The sequence below is a fragment of the Triplophysa rosa genome, linkage group LG5 (genome assembly GCF_024868665.1).
Source record: "Triplophysa rosa linkage group LG5, Trosa_1v2, whole genome shotgun sequence".
Taxonomy (NCBI): domain Eukaryota; kingdom Metazoa; phylum Chordata; class Actinopteri; order Cypriniformes; family Nemacheilidae; genus Triplophysa; species Triplophysa rosa.
This window is the reverse complement of record NC_079894.1, coordinates 13,520,715-13,535,774: the sequence shown is the minus strand read 5'-3', so window position 1 is coordinate 13,535,774 and position 15,060 is coordinate 13,520,715. Positions and strand designations below refer to the sequence as shown.

General features: G+C 38.6%; 1 protein-coding gene across 2 annotated transcripts; it reads left to right on the top strand.

The window, feature by feature from the left end:
* Window positions 1–63: 63 nt before the first annotated feature.
* Window positions 64–14,556, top strand: scinlb (scinderin like b). 2 transcript variants are annotated; one of them, XM_057333582.1, is made up of 17 exons: window positions 64–183; window positions 5,016–5,201; window positions 6,548–6,702; window positions 7,411–7,572; window positions 7,676–7,825; window positions 8,571–8,660; window positions 8,739–8,871; window positions 9,186–9,274; window positions 9,483–9,698; window positions 11,994–12,127; window positions 12,312–12,402; window positions 12,709–12,879; window positions 12,965–13,139; window positions 13,229–13,344; window positions 13,580–13,657; window positions 13,754–13,814; window positions 13,931–14,556. In XM_057333582.1, exons 1-17 carry the CDS (start codon window positions 96–98, stop codon window positions 14,089–14,091), a joined length of 2,256 nt encoding a protein of 751 aa, XP_057189565.1. In that variant the 5' UTR covers window positions 64–95; the 3' UTR covers window positions 14,092–14,556. The 2 variants fall into 2 exon arrangements, with proteins under 2 accessions (XP_057189565.1, XP_057189564.1); XM_057333581.1 differs by lacking the exon at window positions 64–183 and adding an exon at window positions 2,619–2,753.
* The last annotated feature ends 504 nt before the right edge of the window (window positions 14,557–15,060 follow it).

Here is a 15,060-nt window from a genome sequence, read left to right as displayed (position 1 = left end):
TGTTTCTTTTGCTAACCACTGAGCAGTCTAAAATGAAATGTTGGTTTGCTAAAATATAAGATTATAAACATGAACATTAGCACTTCTTTGCTGTAATGCTGGAGGAGTTCGCTTTTGCATGCATGAAAGAGGCTTTGGTTTGCAGTGAAGAGGATGTGGTCATAAACCTAGTGATTCATCACAGTGAGCGCACGCTATGTGCATTTTAAGAGCCCTTGAGTTACTTTAAACTGCTAGTTCTTTCAAAATGTATTTAGTAGTCGTTAGAATGTGATCTCTCTTTAAAAGATGCTGTGAGATGTTTACATGTGTTTAGTTTACATTTTCCAATGTTCACAATGTGATATAATCATGCAAGTCTATTTTAGGGTTTGCATGTCGAAACATAACATTAAAACATGTGAAAATGCTATATATATGCCTGTGAAACAAGATGTATAGAAACAAAAGGACAGGACAGGACAGGGTCAGGGATTCTGTCTGCACCAAACAGAGATCAAATAAAGTTATTGACTGTTTGAGGGGTTTGTGGTCTGTGTGGCAGAAGACACAGGCTTTAAATTTCGTCACAGCAGGACGTTATATGGTTTTCTGGCACACGACACAAGCAGTGCAAATATGTGTATTTCAAAGGTGTGTAAAAGCCATGAATAATTTGATATCTATATCATTTGTAGATCAGTTACTTTGCGTGAAATGTTGGGTTTTCGCAGTAACTTAAAATAGCAGCTAAGCATGTTGATTTTTTTATTTATTTAGAAAATGTGACGGTGAAGATATAACAGGAAGTCGGGGCTTGAGAAAGACTGGACTCAAGGCTCCCACATGCTTGATGAAAATTTCAGAGTCCGTCTGGTAATGGATATGCCATCATCCAGATTGAGTTTACAAGCAGTTAATCTCAGCTCGAGCTTTGAACGGTTGTCGCATTTCATTCGCAATTGCAGGACCCTCCATAGCTTTGTTTGTTTTATGTCTGACTCTGTATTACAAGGCAAGTCTAGATATTCTTCTCCTTGACAGTGTCTTTGAAATCTCATTGCAGCCCCTTCCTCTTTTTAACTTGACCTTTACAATAAAAAGGTCCCCGATGGCAGCCATGACAACAGTTTCCATGAAACAGTGAAGGTCTCCAGTGATTGCCTCTCTTTGTTTGACTATCAACGTTGCCACAGCTGTAAACTAGCATTAAAGCTTGAGCCATGATTTTACTATATACAACATTTTCACACTTCTTCCTGTGTAGCCTGCAATACAGTTCACTTGTGTGTTTGTGCATTTTGCTCATTATCTTTGTAGACTGATGTGTTAATACAATGTTATAGTAGTGCACTAGAGTTTAATCCAGTGTTGGTATAAGCTCTTTGGCTGTCTGGCTGCCGTAGGAAGTTGTTTGTAATGTAACTTGACAGTTTGGCTTTAGCAAAGCTTGCATGGGCATAACCTCTGAATGCAAATACCTCGTAATCATTGTCAAAATCTTAAAACGTAATCAAGCAAGTAGAGAAAAGTCGGAAACGTTTTGTTTTTTTGTGTGGTTAATGGTGATGATTTCACACTGTCACTGCACCCAGTGGTCAACCTTAAAAGCTTGTTCTTTTGCCTGTGAAGTTATTTTGACCAACAGTTTTGTACACAAAACAGAAACAAAAGCATCTGTTTTTTTACGTGGTTGTCTGAAGAACTGTTACATAGTTTTGATACAGTCTAGATTTTACTTTTAACAAGTTGTACTTTATATAGGAATAAGTATGAGCACATTATGCAGTTTGAAGGTTGTAAATCTTATCTCAAACAAAGAAGCCGTTCAGAACAGTGTGCAATCCAGTTCATCCTTAATGAAATTTCAAGATGTTCTTTTTAAGTGCCTGATGTCCTTCTAGGGTAATTGCAAGCACATGGCAGTGGGGGAGAAGAATTTCTACTCTCATTGTCGGGCAACCACTAAAGCACCATCTGATTCTTGTTTTTTTATTATAGGCTACACTGGGCTGCCATTTTGTAAGTGCCTTGTAACGGGTGACATTTTCTAAAAGAAAGTACATACTCTATCAGACACTTATAATAAGTGTATAAATTTGCTAATAGTGTTTGTCTTTGGCATTCTGCAATCAATCTTGTTTTGTGGGGGCATTGCTTACTGTTGTTGCATTAAGCAAACACAGGTTGTAACACCCCTGAAAGTTATGAAATCATCAGAGGACGTCTGTATAATATGTTTAATTGACAGTTTTGTGTTTTGTAGGGCAAAAATATTGTTGTTCATTAATATTGTATTTAAATTAATTAAATTGTATTTAAGCAATTCACGAAAACATAAATGACGTAAGAAATATTTAGAAAAGAGAAACTTGTACAGAGTTCCCTAAAATGTTAGAAGCATGTATTAAATGTTCATGTTTTCTGCCTGTTTGAAAATTTTAACGCAGTCTCAGACGCACATAAATGGACGCATGGTTTAAATACATCTTGCCGGCTGTGACTAAAGACCCAGTGAGCTGCCGACCTAGACAGCATGCTCGAGCTTCAAGCGCTTCTAAATCTAATACCACAAATGATGCCTAGTTAGGCAGCTCGCAGTAGGTTTGACGCACAGTCGTGTTTAATGCTCGCCCATTCATTTATACACGCCCCGTTATACAAAACACTCCCTCGACTAGTACAGTCGTGGGCTCGGAAAAGAAATGCTACATTTTGTCTAACCCGTCGTCTATTCTCGTGCACTGACAGCTTTCTGCTACTACCCAAATCTCGTAAGTTGTCTTTTCATTATTCTGCTCTTTTCTTTACCATGCATTGGTTGCTTAATGACGATTAAACGAATGTAATATTCCTAATGCAATAATATGTAAGGAATGTATGTATGTGGTTATTATATAAAGGTTTCTCTATATATAGCCTGTTTGAGAAATCTTGAATACAATCGGAGTGACACAGAGTATCCAGATGTGAAAGCAGTTTCGTGCACGCCCATTTTTTTACCTCTATAAAACAAAGTCCAACTTTTGCTGTTTGAGTCGAGGCGAACAGACTTTGAATAACAGGAAAAAGAAACGGAAAAATATTTGGAGTATTTGTAGTTATGCAATATCCATATGGAAATACATCCGCGTATTAATGTTATATTTATGATTATTTATTCTGGATACAGGGCAATGTAGTTTTACTGTCTTGCAAATAAAGTTACTGTCTTATATATTTTAGTTAAGGTTTTACAACCTAAATCCCATGAGCACAGTTTAATTACAGATTTTCAATTTATTTTTGTTGAATATTTATTGCATGTTATATTCAGAATATGGAGCAATTCAGCAGATAACCCTTTGACTACACTGAGGCGTGGATTAAGCACAGGCTAGCCTAGGCTGCAGCCTAGGGGCACCACCTGTTTAGGGGCCTCTGGTTGCCCAGATTTCTTCTTTTTTTTAACTTCAGCTTGAACAAAAAAATAGACCCTCGTTGGCCCATAAGAAATAAAACAAAAAATTTGGGTCACATCTGTCCAATCAGCTGCTGGTGAAATCATGTCAATCGTTTTCATTTACGTCACTTAATGCATCTTAACATTGGATGCCACCCGGCACAAAACAAAAAGAAGAAGAATTTACTTCACTGCTATTGTAAAAAAAGTACAATAGTGGAGCACAAAAATGGAAAATACAAAGGTTAAAAGAACAACGTGACCAAGATAGCAGCAGGAGGACTGGCAGCTCGCATTGGCTCATATTGGTGTAATGCACAATGGTTTGTGTCTCAGTAAACATCCGCCGAGGCTGTTCATATTTCACGTATACTTGTATAAACCTGGAGCTTGCGCTCTCCTGGTGTTTACCGTTGCTCCGAGTGTGACGCCCCTCGCAGCGTTGGTTTGGTGTCTCAGCTTGATTCTATCGAGGCCCCGTTGCATAAACTAACAACTTAACAACTAGTCTCACTGACTAGCAATTTGGACTAATCAGTCTTACTTTTCATATTTCAATAAGCCCAATCTACCTTTTTATGTAACTGATTTAAAGAAGTTATGACCAGTCTTGAAGAAAAAATGAGATGACTAACTTCTAAGACTAGTCTCAGCAGTTTATGCAACCGGCCCCAGGTGCATTTGCATTCATCTTACGTCATCACGAGCGTGCATGATGCGGATATATCAAAATAAGCTTTATTGATTTCCATCATGTTATTGTTGCATAGAGGGCCGTTTAGCCACTGCTGCGGGGAATATGTAAACATCTAAATTTGCATGTATTGTGGTTTCTCGTGGAAAAACTTGAAAGCCTGTTCTGATATATATATTTCCTGCTTCCAATGTACACATACACAAAAAGGTATAACATGAACCGCAGTTGAACAGAATCTTATTTGACATACAAATAGCTTGCCATGAAAATGACTGCGGATGATGCTGAATGTCCTGTAAGGACAACAACAGCTTGTCAAAAAAGAATATTTTCATAACTCAACCATTACGATCCAAAATGCCACTAACTGTCACAGATTATCCAAACATATCCAGTTACAGTTTACATATAATTTCCTACACAGTACTGAGTTATAAACATCTCAAGCAGAACTTAGGCCAAGCTTATCAGCTCAATCATATGTTTCCCTTATCAGCTTTGTGTTATTAACACCATGACTATGATCCTCTTTTCACAGACACTGAATGTTACGTACACAGTCTTATCTACCCCACCCCCTACCCACCCATGCAGGTGTGATGCATTAGGCTTGCATTATGCATTTGCATAGGCAGGACAGATAGTTGACCTAGCCATAGTCACCACACACAGACTGTGTGTGTTCTGTGGGGCTCTTTGAATACAGAATCACAGTAGTCAAAAGATTCGCAGTTTCAGGCAAACATGAGCTTCCTCAGTCATTTAGATTGGTAGAGGAAGCAATACTTCTTGTGTTTCCCTTCTTGTTCATGGAAGATGAGACGTTTCGCATTTTCCCATTATGACATAATGCTATAAAAAGACATTCAAACCTTTCATCTTCTGCATTCCCTCCAGTCACTATGGTGTCCCATAAGGAGTTTGAGACTGCAGGAAAAGCTCCTGGTCTGCAGATATGGCGCATTGAGAACATGGACCTAAAGCCGGTCCCTAAAAATCTCTATGGCAATTTCTTTACGGGTGACGCTTACATCCTGCTGTACACTACCACGGCACCATCATATTTCATACATATGTGGATAGGTAAGTACACACTTTGAGGTCAGTCTGGACGCATTTGCACATGACACAGTATATTTTATCAGAGCCAAATATGACTTATGGGTGCATTTTAAACAATATTTTGCTGTAACACAATACATTACTTCTTACCTACATTAAGGCTGATTCTCATACTCCTATTTGTCAGTTGCTTAATTTAGACAAGGAAGGATGTGGCCAGTCTATCATTCTTTCTGTTTCTAAGGTGTCCTTTTAAAGAACAAGATGTTTGGTTTTGTAATATTTCATTGAAATGTCATGTACCAATTTTCTTTATCCACGAACTTAAACATAAATGCACAAATGTAATGCATTTACAACAGTTTTTACAATTGTACAACCATATAAGGTGCTGTTTTCCTATACTTCTCAAGTCATTTGTTCGCATGAGTTGAAAACCAATAATCATTGCTTATGTAATATGCTGACTGAGGGCTTTTTGCCATCAATCCATTGAGGCAGACAGTGAAAGCATTTGATCTGTTCAGAAAGTGCACTTGCTCTTACACATCTCTTCTAATTACTTCAGAGCATCCCTCCTACCCCTGAGGAGAAATGCTCAGCCAAATACAGATGGCAAGGAAGGGTTGTCACCTAGTGTAAACAATGTGCCTTTACTTGTTTGTGTGACAGTACTAGTAGTGTGACAGTAGTATATGTTCAACTGCATAAATCCATAGACTTAATGTGCCTGTTTGCCTGCTTTTTTGTCATGCCCAAAGGTGGAACATAGTCTTTATGCCCGCAGACTTAGTTGTTCTCAGAAAACTGACTTGAGCTCTTGTGTGAGAAGAAAAGGTTTATTTGAGGACACAGAATGGAAAAAACTCATAATGTGCTCCATGTGGCCTCTCCCATTACTGCCAGTTTTGCTTGGGAAGTTAGCGCAGTTTTTTTTAGTAAGTTATAAAACAGTTTTTTTTTGCAAATGCATTTCCTGCAAAAAATGGAAAAGCTTTTTTCCATAAAAAAAATGTAAAAATCTTTAAAACAAGGCACATTATTAGAAGAGCAAAGTTGCATTTTGTATTTAAATGATTTAAACATGAAAATATTCAATGCTTACACAAAACTTTATTTGAAAGTTATTTTGAGAGTAACAAAACTTTATTTGAAAGCAAAATAGTTTGTTTCTCAGCCAAAATATTTTTTTCCTTTGTTTACAAATCTCACAAAATGTTGACTAAGGTTCCTGAGGAAAAAGGCGTACATTATTTTGCTTCTCAAGTAATGTGTCCATATTAAAATAAAGATGTTTAACTGATTAAGAAAATGTGTTAACCGCTCTCTCAGGAAATGATCTGATTGTGATTTGATTCATTTCTTAGGAAATGAGTGTTCTCAGGATGAAAGTGGAGCTGCGGCTATCTTTACTACACAGTTGGATGATTTCCTTGGAGGTAGTCCCGTTCAGTTCCGAGAGGTCCAAAACAACGAGTCGACCACCTTCCTGGGCTACTTTAAGTCTGGCATTAAGTATAAGGTGAACATTCAGTCTTTAATTCTAGAGGCACTTCCCAGAAGCAGTGTTTATCATTAACTACCAGTGAGGATGTAGAAGTGTCTTGCTGGTTTTTCTTTATAGCAGGGCAGTGAGTCTATTATGGCTGAAATCCATTACTGTTTAGTCATGCTACATTCTTTCCAATACATTCAGCAATTTGATTACCTCAGAAAGTTAGCTTGGCCCTTTAAAAGCACTTTGCAGAATGGGCTGCATATAGTTACTGTATTTTAGTTTGTTCTGTTGGAGGTCCAACAATCTGTTTCTCATTATTCCACAGAAATGTCCAAATCCAAATAGTTATGTTATCTTTTATATAGTTATGTTATATGTGGATATGAGTATTTATCCTATTTTATTCCCTATTTAATACAGCATTATAGTATAGCACTTATATCTGTGTTTTAAGTGTAGATGTCTTCTTTGTGACCTTCACATAAGCTGAGCTTCAAAGGGTTCATTCGGCACCATGTTCCTATTGCCAGATAATATGGAAAATATAAATCAATATATCTTAAATTCAGTTTGCAGATAATATTTGATGCTTTATTAATTTTCTGTAGCTGGCAATTCACCCTGACTTTCTCTTTTGTACGTTTGACTCTGCACATGACTTCACTATTACGTGCTCTCAGCTGAGGTTTGCACGGTATGATTAAATGGATATTGTGTACTTCCGGCCTCCAGCAAGGTGGGGTTGCATCTGGCTTTCATCACGTGTCGACCAATGACGTCGATGTGAAGCGTCTGCTGCACATCAAGGGCAGACGGGCAATCAGAGCCACAGAGGTGGGGATGACCTGGGCCAACTTTAACAAAGGAGACTGCTTCATCTTAGACCTGGGGAAGGTAGGAATGCCTGAATCGACCTCACTGAATTTTAATTGAAACATTTATAGTTGTCTATAAACTTGTTTACTTGTCTATAAACTTTTTTCTTATTTCTAAACAGGACATTTATCAATGGTGTGGAAGCGACTGCAATCGTTTCGAGCGTCTGAAGGCCTCCCAGTTGGCCATTGATATCCGGGACAATGAAAGGAATGGCAGGGCCAAGCTGCACATGGTGGAGGATGGAGCAGAGCCAGAAGCTATGACTAATGTGAGTGAAAGATTGAAGCTCTTTATTATGCACGTTTCCTTGTTCTGTAATAATACCCACCTTAGGGTTTGTCTGTAAAATAAGCAGACCACCGCTGTTTGTGCTTCTATTTTGCCTTTTTCTATTTTCTTTGTTATATTATCAGCATAACACTTAAAGTCATAGGCATTCTCCAACATGCACCTGAGTTGGCATGAAATCTACAGGTTTGTGCAAAACCTGATGATCCAGGTTTTCTCAGCATGTTTTGAATGGAAACAAGAGAACCTGAGTTTTGTTTAAATGAATAACAAGGTCAACGTCACAAATTTGCTTATTTGCTTATTGGAAAGTGTGGAATCGTTATTGTTTTGTTTATTTTATGTATTTTCTTAAATGAAAAATACATTTTTAGATTATATTATGTTCAGATTTGAAAATCCTAGATTTTCAGTGTAATCTCAGACTCTCATCTTCATAGATACTGTTTTCCCATGTAGTAGGATACAGAAACAAAAGATGCTGTTGAGTGAAATGTTGCCAGGTTTGATGTACATCTTAGCACAATAGCTTGCTTGTTTCTGAACTGGCTCTGGTTTATCTGTTGTTCTGTTAATGAGAATGCGTCCGTCATGCATTTAATGACAGAGGAAGAGTTTTGCTTGCCAATTATTCAGTCTGCAGTCAGATCATTCAACACAGGTTCACTTGGCATCAGATAGGCGTTTGAAATAAAGCACTACTTTAATCCTATATCCTCATTCAGGTTCTTGGGCCGAAATCCAGCATTGCCCCTGCAACTCCAGATAATGATGAAGTAGAAACCTCCAACAAGAAGAAGGGAGCTCTGTTCATGGTAAATATCTGGCAAAAATCTCTCTTTATTTTACGTTTTGCTGTCCTACAGTATTTTACATCACAGTTTTTATTGTAGATCTCAGATGCATCTGGTTCCATGAAAACAACAGTTGTGGCCCAGACCAGCCCGTTCAAGCAGGAGATGCTCTCCCCCAATGAGTGCTACATCCTGGATAATGGAGTTGATAAGAATGTGTTTGTGTGGAAAGGTGTGTCTCAATATGCAAGAACTCATTTAGTTCCAGACATTAGTTTAAAGTCAGCATGAAATCCAAGTTGAGCGTATTTACTTTAAAACACGTTGCTAGTTACATTGTGTATGTACAGTATGTGTATTTAGAGTAGCATGTAGAAAACAAAATTGCTCCGCCCCTTTTTTTAGCTGACATCACCTTTGTTTTTTTTGCCAATGCTGACATGAAACTCAAATCACTAGGGCCCTTATTTAAATGTACCACAAAGTTTTCATAAAGATGAAAGAGCTTCATTCAGTCTATAACTAGTCTTTTCCTTTTCCAAACAGGACCAAATGCAAACACAGAGGAGCGCAAATCGGCAATGAAGGCAGCAGAGCAGTTTATCAAAGAGAAAAATTACTCCAATAAAACACAGGTAAATACAAAACAACCACTGAACATTGAACACAATGCATTTAGAGTTGACAATATATTTCACTCAAGTCTTAATCCTCAAGGGTTTTTCTGATTTGATGGGTACTGCGTATAGGCAACCATGTCATATCTGACAAGAAAAAAAGATGTTTACTAAGATTTTATATGTGAATAACTCATGTATTTACTGACACTGTTTGAAACTGTAGATCCAGGTGATGCCTGCAGGGGGCGAGACTACGCTGTTCAAGCAGTTTTTCTCAAACTGGAAGGACAAGGACCAAACCACTGGCCCCAGCAAGGCCTACACCATAGGCAGCATAGCCCACGTGGAACAAATTCCTTTTGATGCCTCCACCCTTCATAGTAACAAGGCCATGGCAGCCCAGCACAACATGGTCGATGATGGTTCCGGAAAAGTCCAGGTTAATGCAATTTTGGTCAACATGCTCTGGCTGTGTCTGAAAGATGAGGCAGCTGATTTGTTGCCTTCCTTCCCTATTTGGCGAAAAACAAGTACAATACTAATTTTCAGTAAAAATGCAATCAAAAATGTAGAAAGTAAGAAACCTCCAACGTATTTCTTGGATGCCATATTATTTTTTATCAAGTCAAGCTTTATTTATAAAGCACTTTTTAGAACAACAAGAGTTTACCAAAGTGCCGTACAAGCATAAGCAATACAATATAAGAAAATCAAAAAGATGAACTATTAAAAATTTTGTAAGTAAAATAAGATTAGAGTAAAATAGAATAAAATGAAATAAAAATAGCAGCTCTCACACTGAGTTAAACGCCAAGCATTTTAAAATCATTATCCATTAAAACACCCAAGTTTTTTACGGAAGGCTTCACAAATGGTTTTAAAATACCCAAGTGTATGTCAGGAGCCCCACAGATGCCCCCTGGTGTCTTGTCCTCGTTACATTTGAGAAAATTTACAGTCATCCAGGCTTTCATTTCCTCAAGGCAACACAAAAGTGGCGCTATAGAGTTTGTTTGTTTCAATGGCAGATATAATTGTGTGTCATCTGCAAAGCAATGGAACCCGATATTATACTTCCTAAGAATGGATCTAGGGATGCACCGAATGTTCGGCCACCGAATATATTCGGCCGAAAATAGCAAAAAACGCATGTTCGGTATTCGGCCGAATATGTGAAATGGCCGAATAATTTTACCGAACATGACTCGAGAAACGATCAACTAGCAACCAGCGCAGAGAGAGAGAGAGAGAGAGAGAGAGAGAGAGAGAGAGAGAGAGAGAGAGAGACGTGCGCTTTATTAATGCCGCAAACATTTTGGCAGTGTGTGTGTGGAGCATTTTAAGGTGTCAGAGAAAGACACAGCACGGGACTTGCCGCACGGAAGTAAATTTCCGAATGAAAGCGTCTTTACCGGTCGGTAACTTGTGGCTATTTCAGACGGGAGCGGGCTGTCTGACAGTAGCCCCGCCGCTCGCGACATCCTTTGACATCATACAGTGGTCGCGCGCACACAGTTCCCTGTACTAAACAACTTGTCAAAGTATGTTCTGTGCATCCCGGCCACGAGTGCACCAGAGAACAGTCAGCTTTTGTGGGCGGAGTTTGCAGGAGAGACGTGAACTGATATGGTTGTCAGTCAGCATCAGTCAGAATAGCTTGCGTTCGATGTTTTTTTTTCTTACAATCATTTTGCAACGTAGCCTATAATAATCCAACAGTTTTAGTTTATTCGTATTTTTAGTTTATAGGCCTAATGTGGAATGACACTTTTTAATGAAGTGTTTTGTTGTAGGGGTACAGAGTAACTTACATTACATTCTTTTACCAGTCAGTTATAGGCCTAATTAATATAGGCTATTAAATTTTTTGTTTTAATGTATTTTGTTTTGCTCAATTTTATATTAAGTTGTATTGTATTTTATTGAAAAGCAAGACAAATTTTTAAAAGCAAATTTTGACTATTCAGTTTGTGCAATAGTGAAAAAATAGCTTAATAAATAGAAGAAATGCAAAAACCATATTCGGTGTTCGGTATTATTCGGCCTTCGGCCAAGTGTTTCACATCATGTTCGGCTTCGGCTTCGGCCAAGAATGTTAGATTCGGTGCATCCCTAAATGGATCCTAGATGAAGTATATATAGATAAAATACAATAGGCCCCAAAATGGAGCCCTGGGGCACCCCACATGGGAGACACTGAAGAGGACATAAAATCCCCAAGACGAACAGAAAAACTTCTCCCAAACAGATACGAGCGAAACCACTCCAACACAGTGCCCTTTATGCCGACACAATGCTCCAACCGAGAGATCAAAATATCATGATCTACGGTGTCAAATGCAACCGTGAGATCTAGGAGCATCTACAGCATAGCTGCCTTTATGGCCTTTTTATGGCTATATACCCTACTTGACCAGTCCCTTACCACAGTCATGCACGCAGAGAATTGTGGGATAAAAAAAAGCTAGGAAAAATACATCCATGCTGCCTTTAAAAATCGATCAGATGAAGTTATCTCAGGAGCAAACATTGGATTCAAATGTGCTGTGATGCCTTCATATCTCCAAAAGCAAAATGTCTCGCTTTCGGACGCAGCCTGATAAGTTGATAAACCTTGCTTAAATCTATTACAATTTTATAATGAACCAATATGATAGGAACCCAAAGATGGTTGTTTCGAGTTGTTGAGCAATGGGTGACTTGTAAATAATAATTCACATTACATCCTCATTAGATTTGGCGTGTGGAAGGAGGGACCCGTGTTCCAGTGGACCCTTCGACCTATGGTCAGTTCTTTGGGGGAGACTGTTATCTGATCCTCTACAGTTACAAGCAGGGAAGCAGAGAGCAGCATATCATCTATACTTGGTCAGTCCATAACATTTGTTTTTATTATACTGTATGATATTGTTTAATTATCATAAAATATGATATTGTCAGTCATTAAACAGTTATTAAACAGTTCAAGGCTGTTTGTCTCACTAATTAAAGTCTTAAACTGGTGGAGAGAATGATGCTGGTATCATTGGATGCATATGACATTGTGTTACAGGCAAGGGCTGAAGTGCACACAGGATGAGCTGGCAGCTTCTGCCTTCCTTACTGTCCAACTGGATGACTCCATGGGTGGAGCCCCAGTTCAGGTGAGATTAACTGCTTTTTGTAAGAAAGAAGAGTTGTGATATAGCAGTAAAAATTGTGTATTATAGCATCAATTTTAACAAGTTATTACACATTTTTCAAAAAATTAATACTTAAAAACTCCCCAGAGGATAAGCCAAGATGATTTGAAAACCCCACAGATTTTATATTTTTTATAGCTGTAATTTTGATGATAATTTTCAGACGTCAGTCTTCAGACGTCAAGTTATTGTTGCCAAGTTTGGCGATTGTCAAAGATACATTTTAAAAAACTATTTCTGTCAATCTGACTATGTTTTTCTGTTCAGGTGCGTGTGACCCAAGGTCAGGAGCCGCCCCACCTTATGAGTCTGTTTAAGGGTAAAGCCATGATAATCCACAGTGGAGGCACATGCCGCACCGGTGGCCAGTCCCAGATGGGCAGCACACGCCTGTTCCACATCCGCCAGAGCTCCTCCAAAGCTGCTCGTGCTGTAGAGGTCAGTCCTACTACACCTGTTCCTCTGTGGACACCCTCATGCATATAATGCATCTCCTGATCAATGTATTTATCTTTCCTTGTAGGTTGAGCCCTCTGCATCCAACTTAAACACCAATGATGTGTTCGTGCTGAAGACGGCAAATTCTGTGTTTGTGTGGAAAGGGGCTGGTGCCAGCCAGGATGAAATGCTTGCTGCTAAACATGTGGTCAGTGTCCTGGGAGGGAGTGCCACTGATGTTGCAGAGGGTAAAGAACCAGGTGAGGATCCTTCATGTTCATGTCCTCCATGGGGGAAATGATATAAAATCTGATATAAATACACTTTTCTTATGGGGGTTTTCATGTAGCTGGATTCTGGTCAGCTCTGGGAGGAAAGAAGGATTACCAGACATCTCCAAATCTGAAGAACATGGTCAAACCACCACGCCTGTTCGGTTGCTCCAACAAAACAGGCCGGCTCATGGTAAATCAGATTCACAAATACAGACAGACAGATGTGGAGGATCAATAAACATAACTAATCTAGTTTTCTAGCTCAAATTGTAGAACATTGTGCATACAATGGCAAGGATGTGGATTTCGCAGATGCATTGTACTGCAAATTGTTTTGGATAAAAGTGTCTCCCAAGTACATAAGTGTAAAAGTACCCATTCTTCTGAGCTTCAGGTTGTAAAAATGTTTATATCGACGATTTTAGGTTGAGGAAGTCCCTGGAGACTTCAATCAGTCAGACTTGGCTACAGATGATGTCATGTTGCTTGACACCTGGGATCAGGTGAGTTGACATACAGTATGCAGTCAATGTGAATATCATTTTTGCTACTACGCAAAGCTAATAGCCTACAATCCTAATACCAACACCTCTTTCTAGATCTTCCTTTGGATCGGTAAGGACGCCAATGAGGTAGAGAAAACCGAGTCACCAAAAATAGGTAAGAGGCCAGTTTACTTAATCATTTTAATGATAAAACTTTTGCATTATTATTAAAAAACACTTACATAATCCTTTAACAATGTTTAGTGTAACTGACTTAGTTTTTCTCTATAGCCAAAGATTATGTGGCCTCTGATCCCTCTGGACGTCATGGGTTGCCCATCACAACCATAAAGCAGGGAGCTGAGCCCCCAACCTACACAGGCTGGTTCCAGGCCTGGGACCCAAAAATGTGGGACACTGACCCTCTTGAGAGAATCCGAGCTCGCTTTTAAATCCAGAGACGTTCTCATTCACATTCCTTGGCACATATTGTAACTTTCCCCATTTTTCTGTATCCAAACAATTTATTGAAATATCCAACTAATTTGAGTTATTAAAACATGATCTTATCAGATAGCTGTGTGGATGAGAACCAAATGGCATCTTATAGAAAAAAACTTTTTTATCTATTTTATCATTTTTTAATTATTAGCACTTACAAAATAACTGCAACATAATCCCTTGTTGAGGGTTGCCATGTTTTACCCTTGCTGTTTACTTGGTGGGCACACTGCCATTATGTATTGCCTTATTTTTTTCAACAAATGGCAAAAATGTCTGGGGGACCATTGCTTCTTTAAGATTATAAGGGAAGCATTTATGCAGGCATATGGCTTTTATATGAGGAATGGATTTATTTTCAACTGTATTTTTGTTTTAACTTGATCTTTAATAAATCAGGATTTTGAGAACATGAATCTAATATCTCTTTTCTAGCATCCTCCGCTGTAATAACTTGGGGTCTGAAGGAGGAGCATACAGGTATGCACCTCTGGTCAGAGCAGTGGGCTCTGGGACTCACACTAAGGTTGTTACACAAGCTCATCCCAGAATTTAAGTTTCACTAGCTCTGATCTAATTAAAGAGATTCTGTGGACACTCTGTGGTGCATCAACATACCACTTTTGGGAACTTAGTTTTACATGCTTTATGATTCACGGTTTGAGGCTTTAGAATATTTCAAAAGCATGTCCCTATGGGGGAGATAATTTAACTCGACAGAGATACTGATATCTCTCTCCTGAAATTATAAAGCCCAGAGCTAGTATTGGATTAGGCTAGAAAAAGAAAGCAGCCTTTTTCCATCACTGACATTCATTGGGATATGATACATACATGGTATGATTAGATTTTTAGGCAAATAATGGAAAGCAAAAAGCTGCGCTTTACGCTCTACCACTATATTGTATCATTTTTTTCTG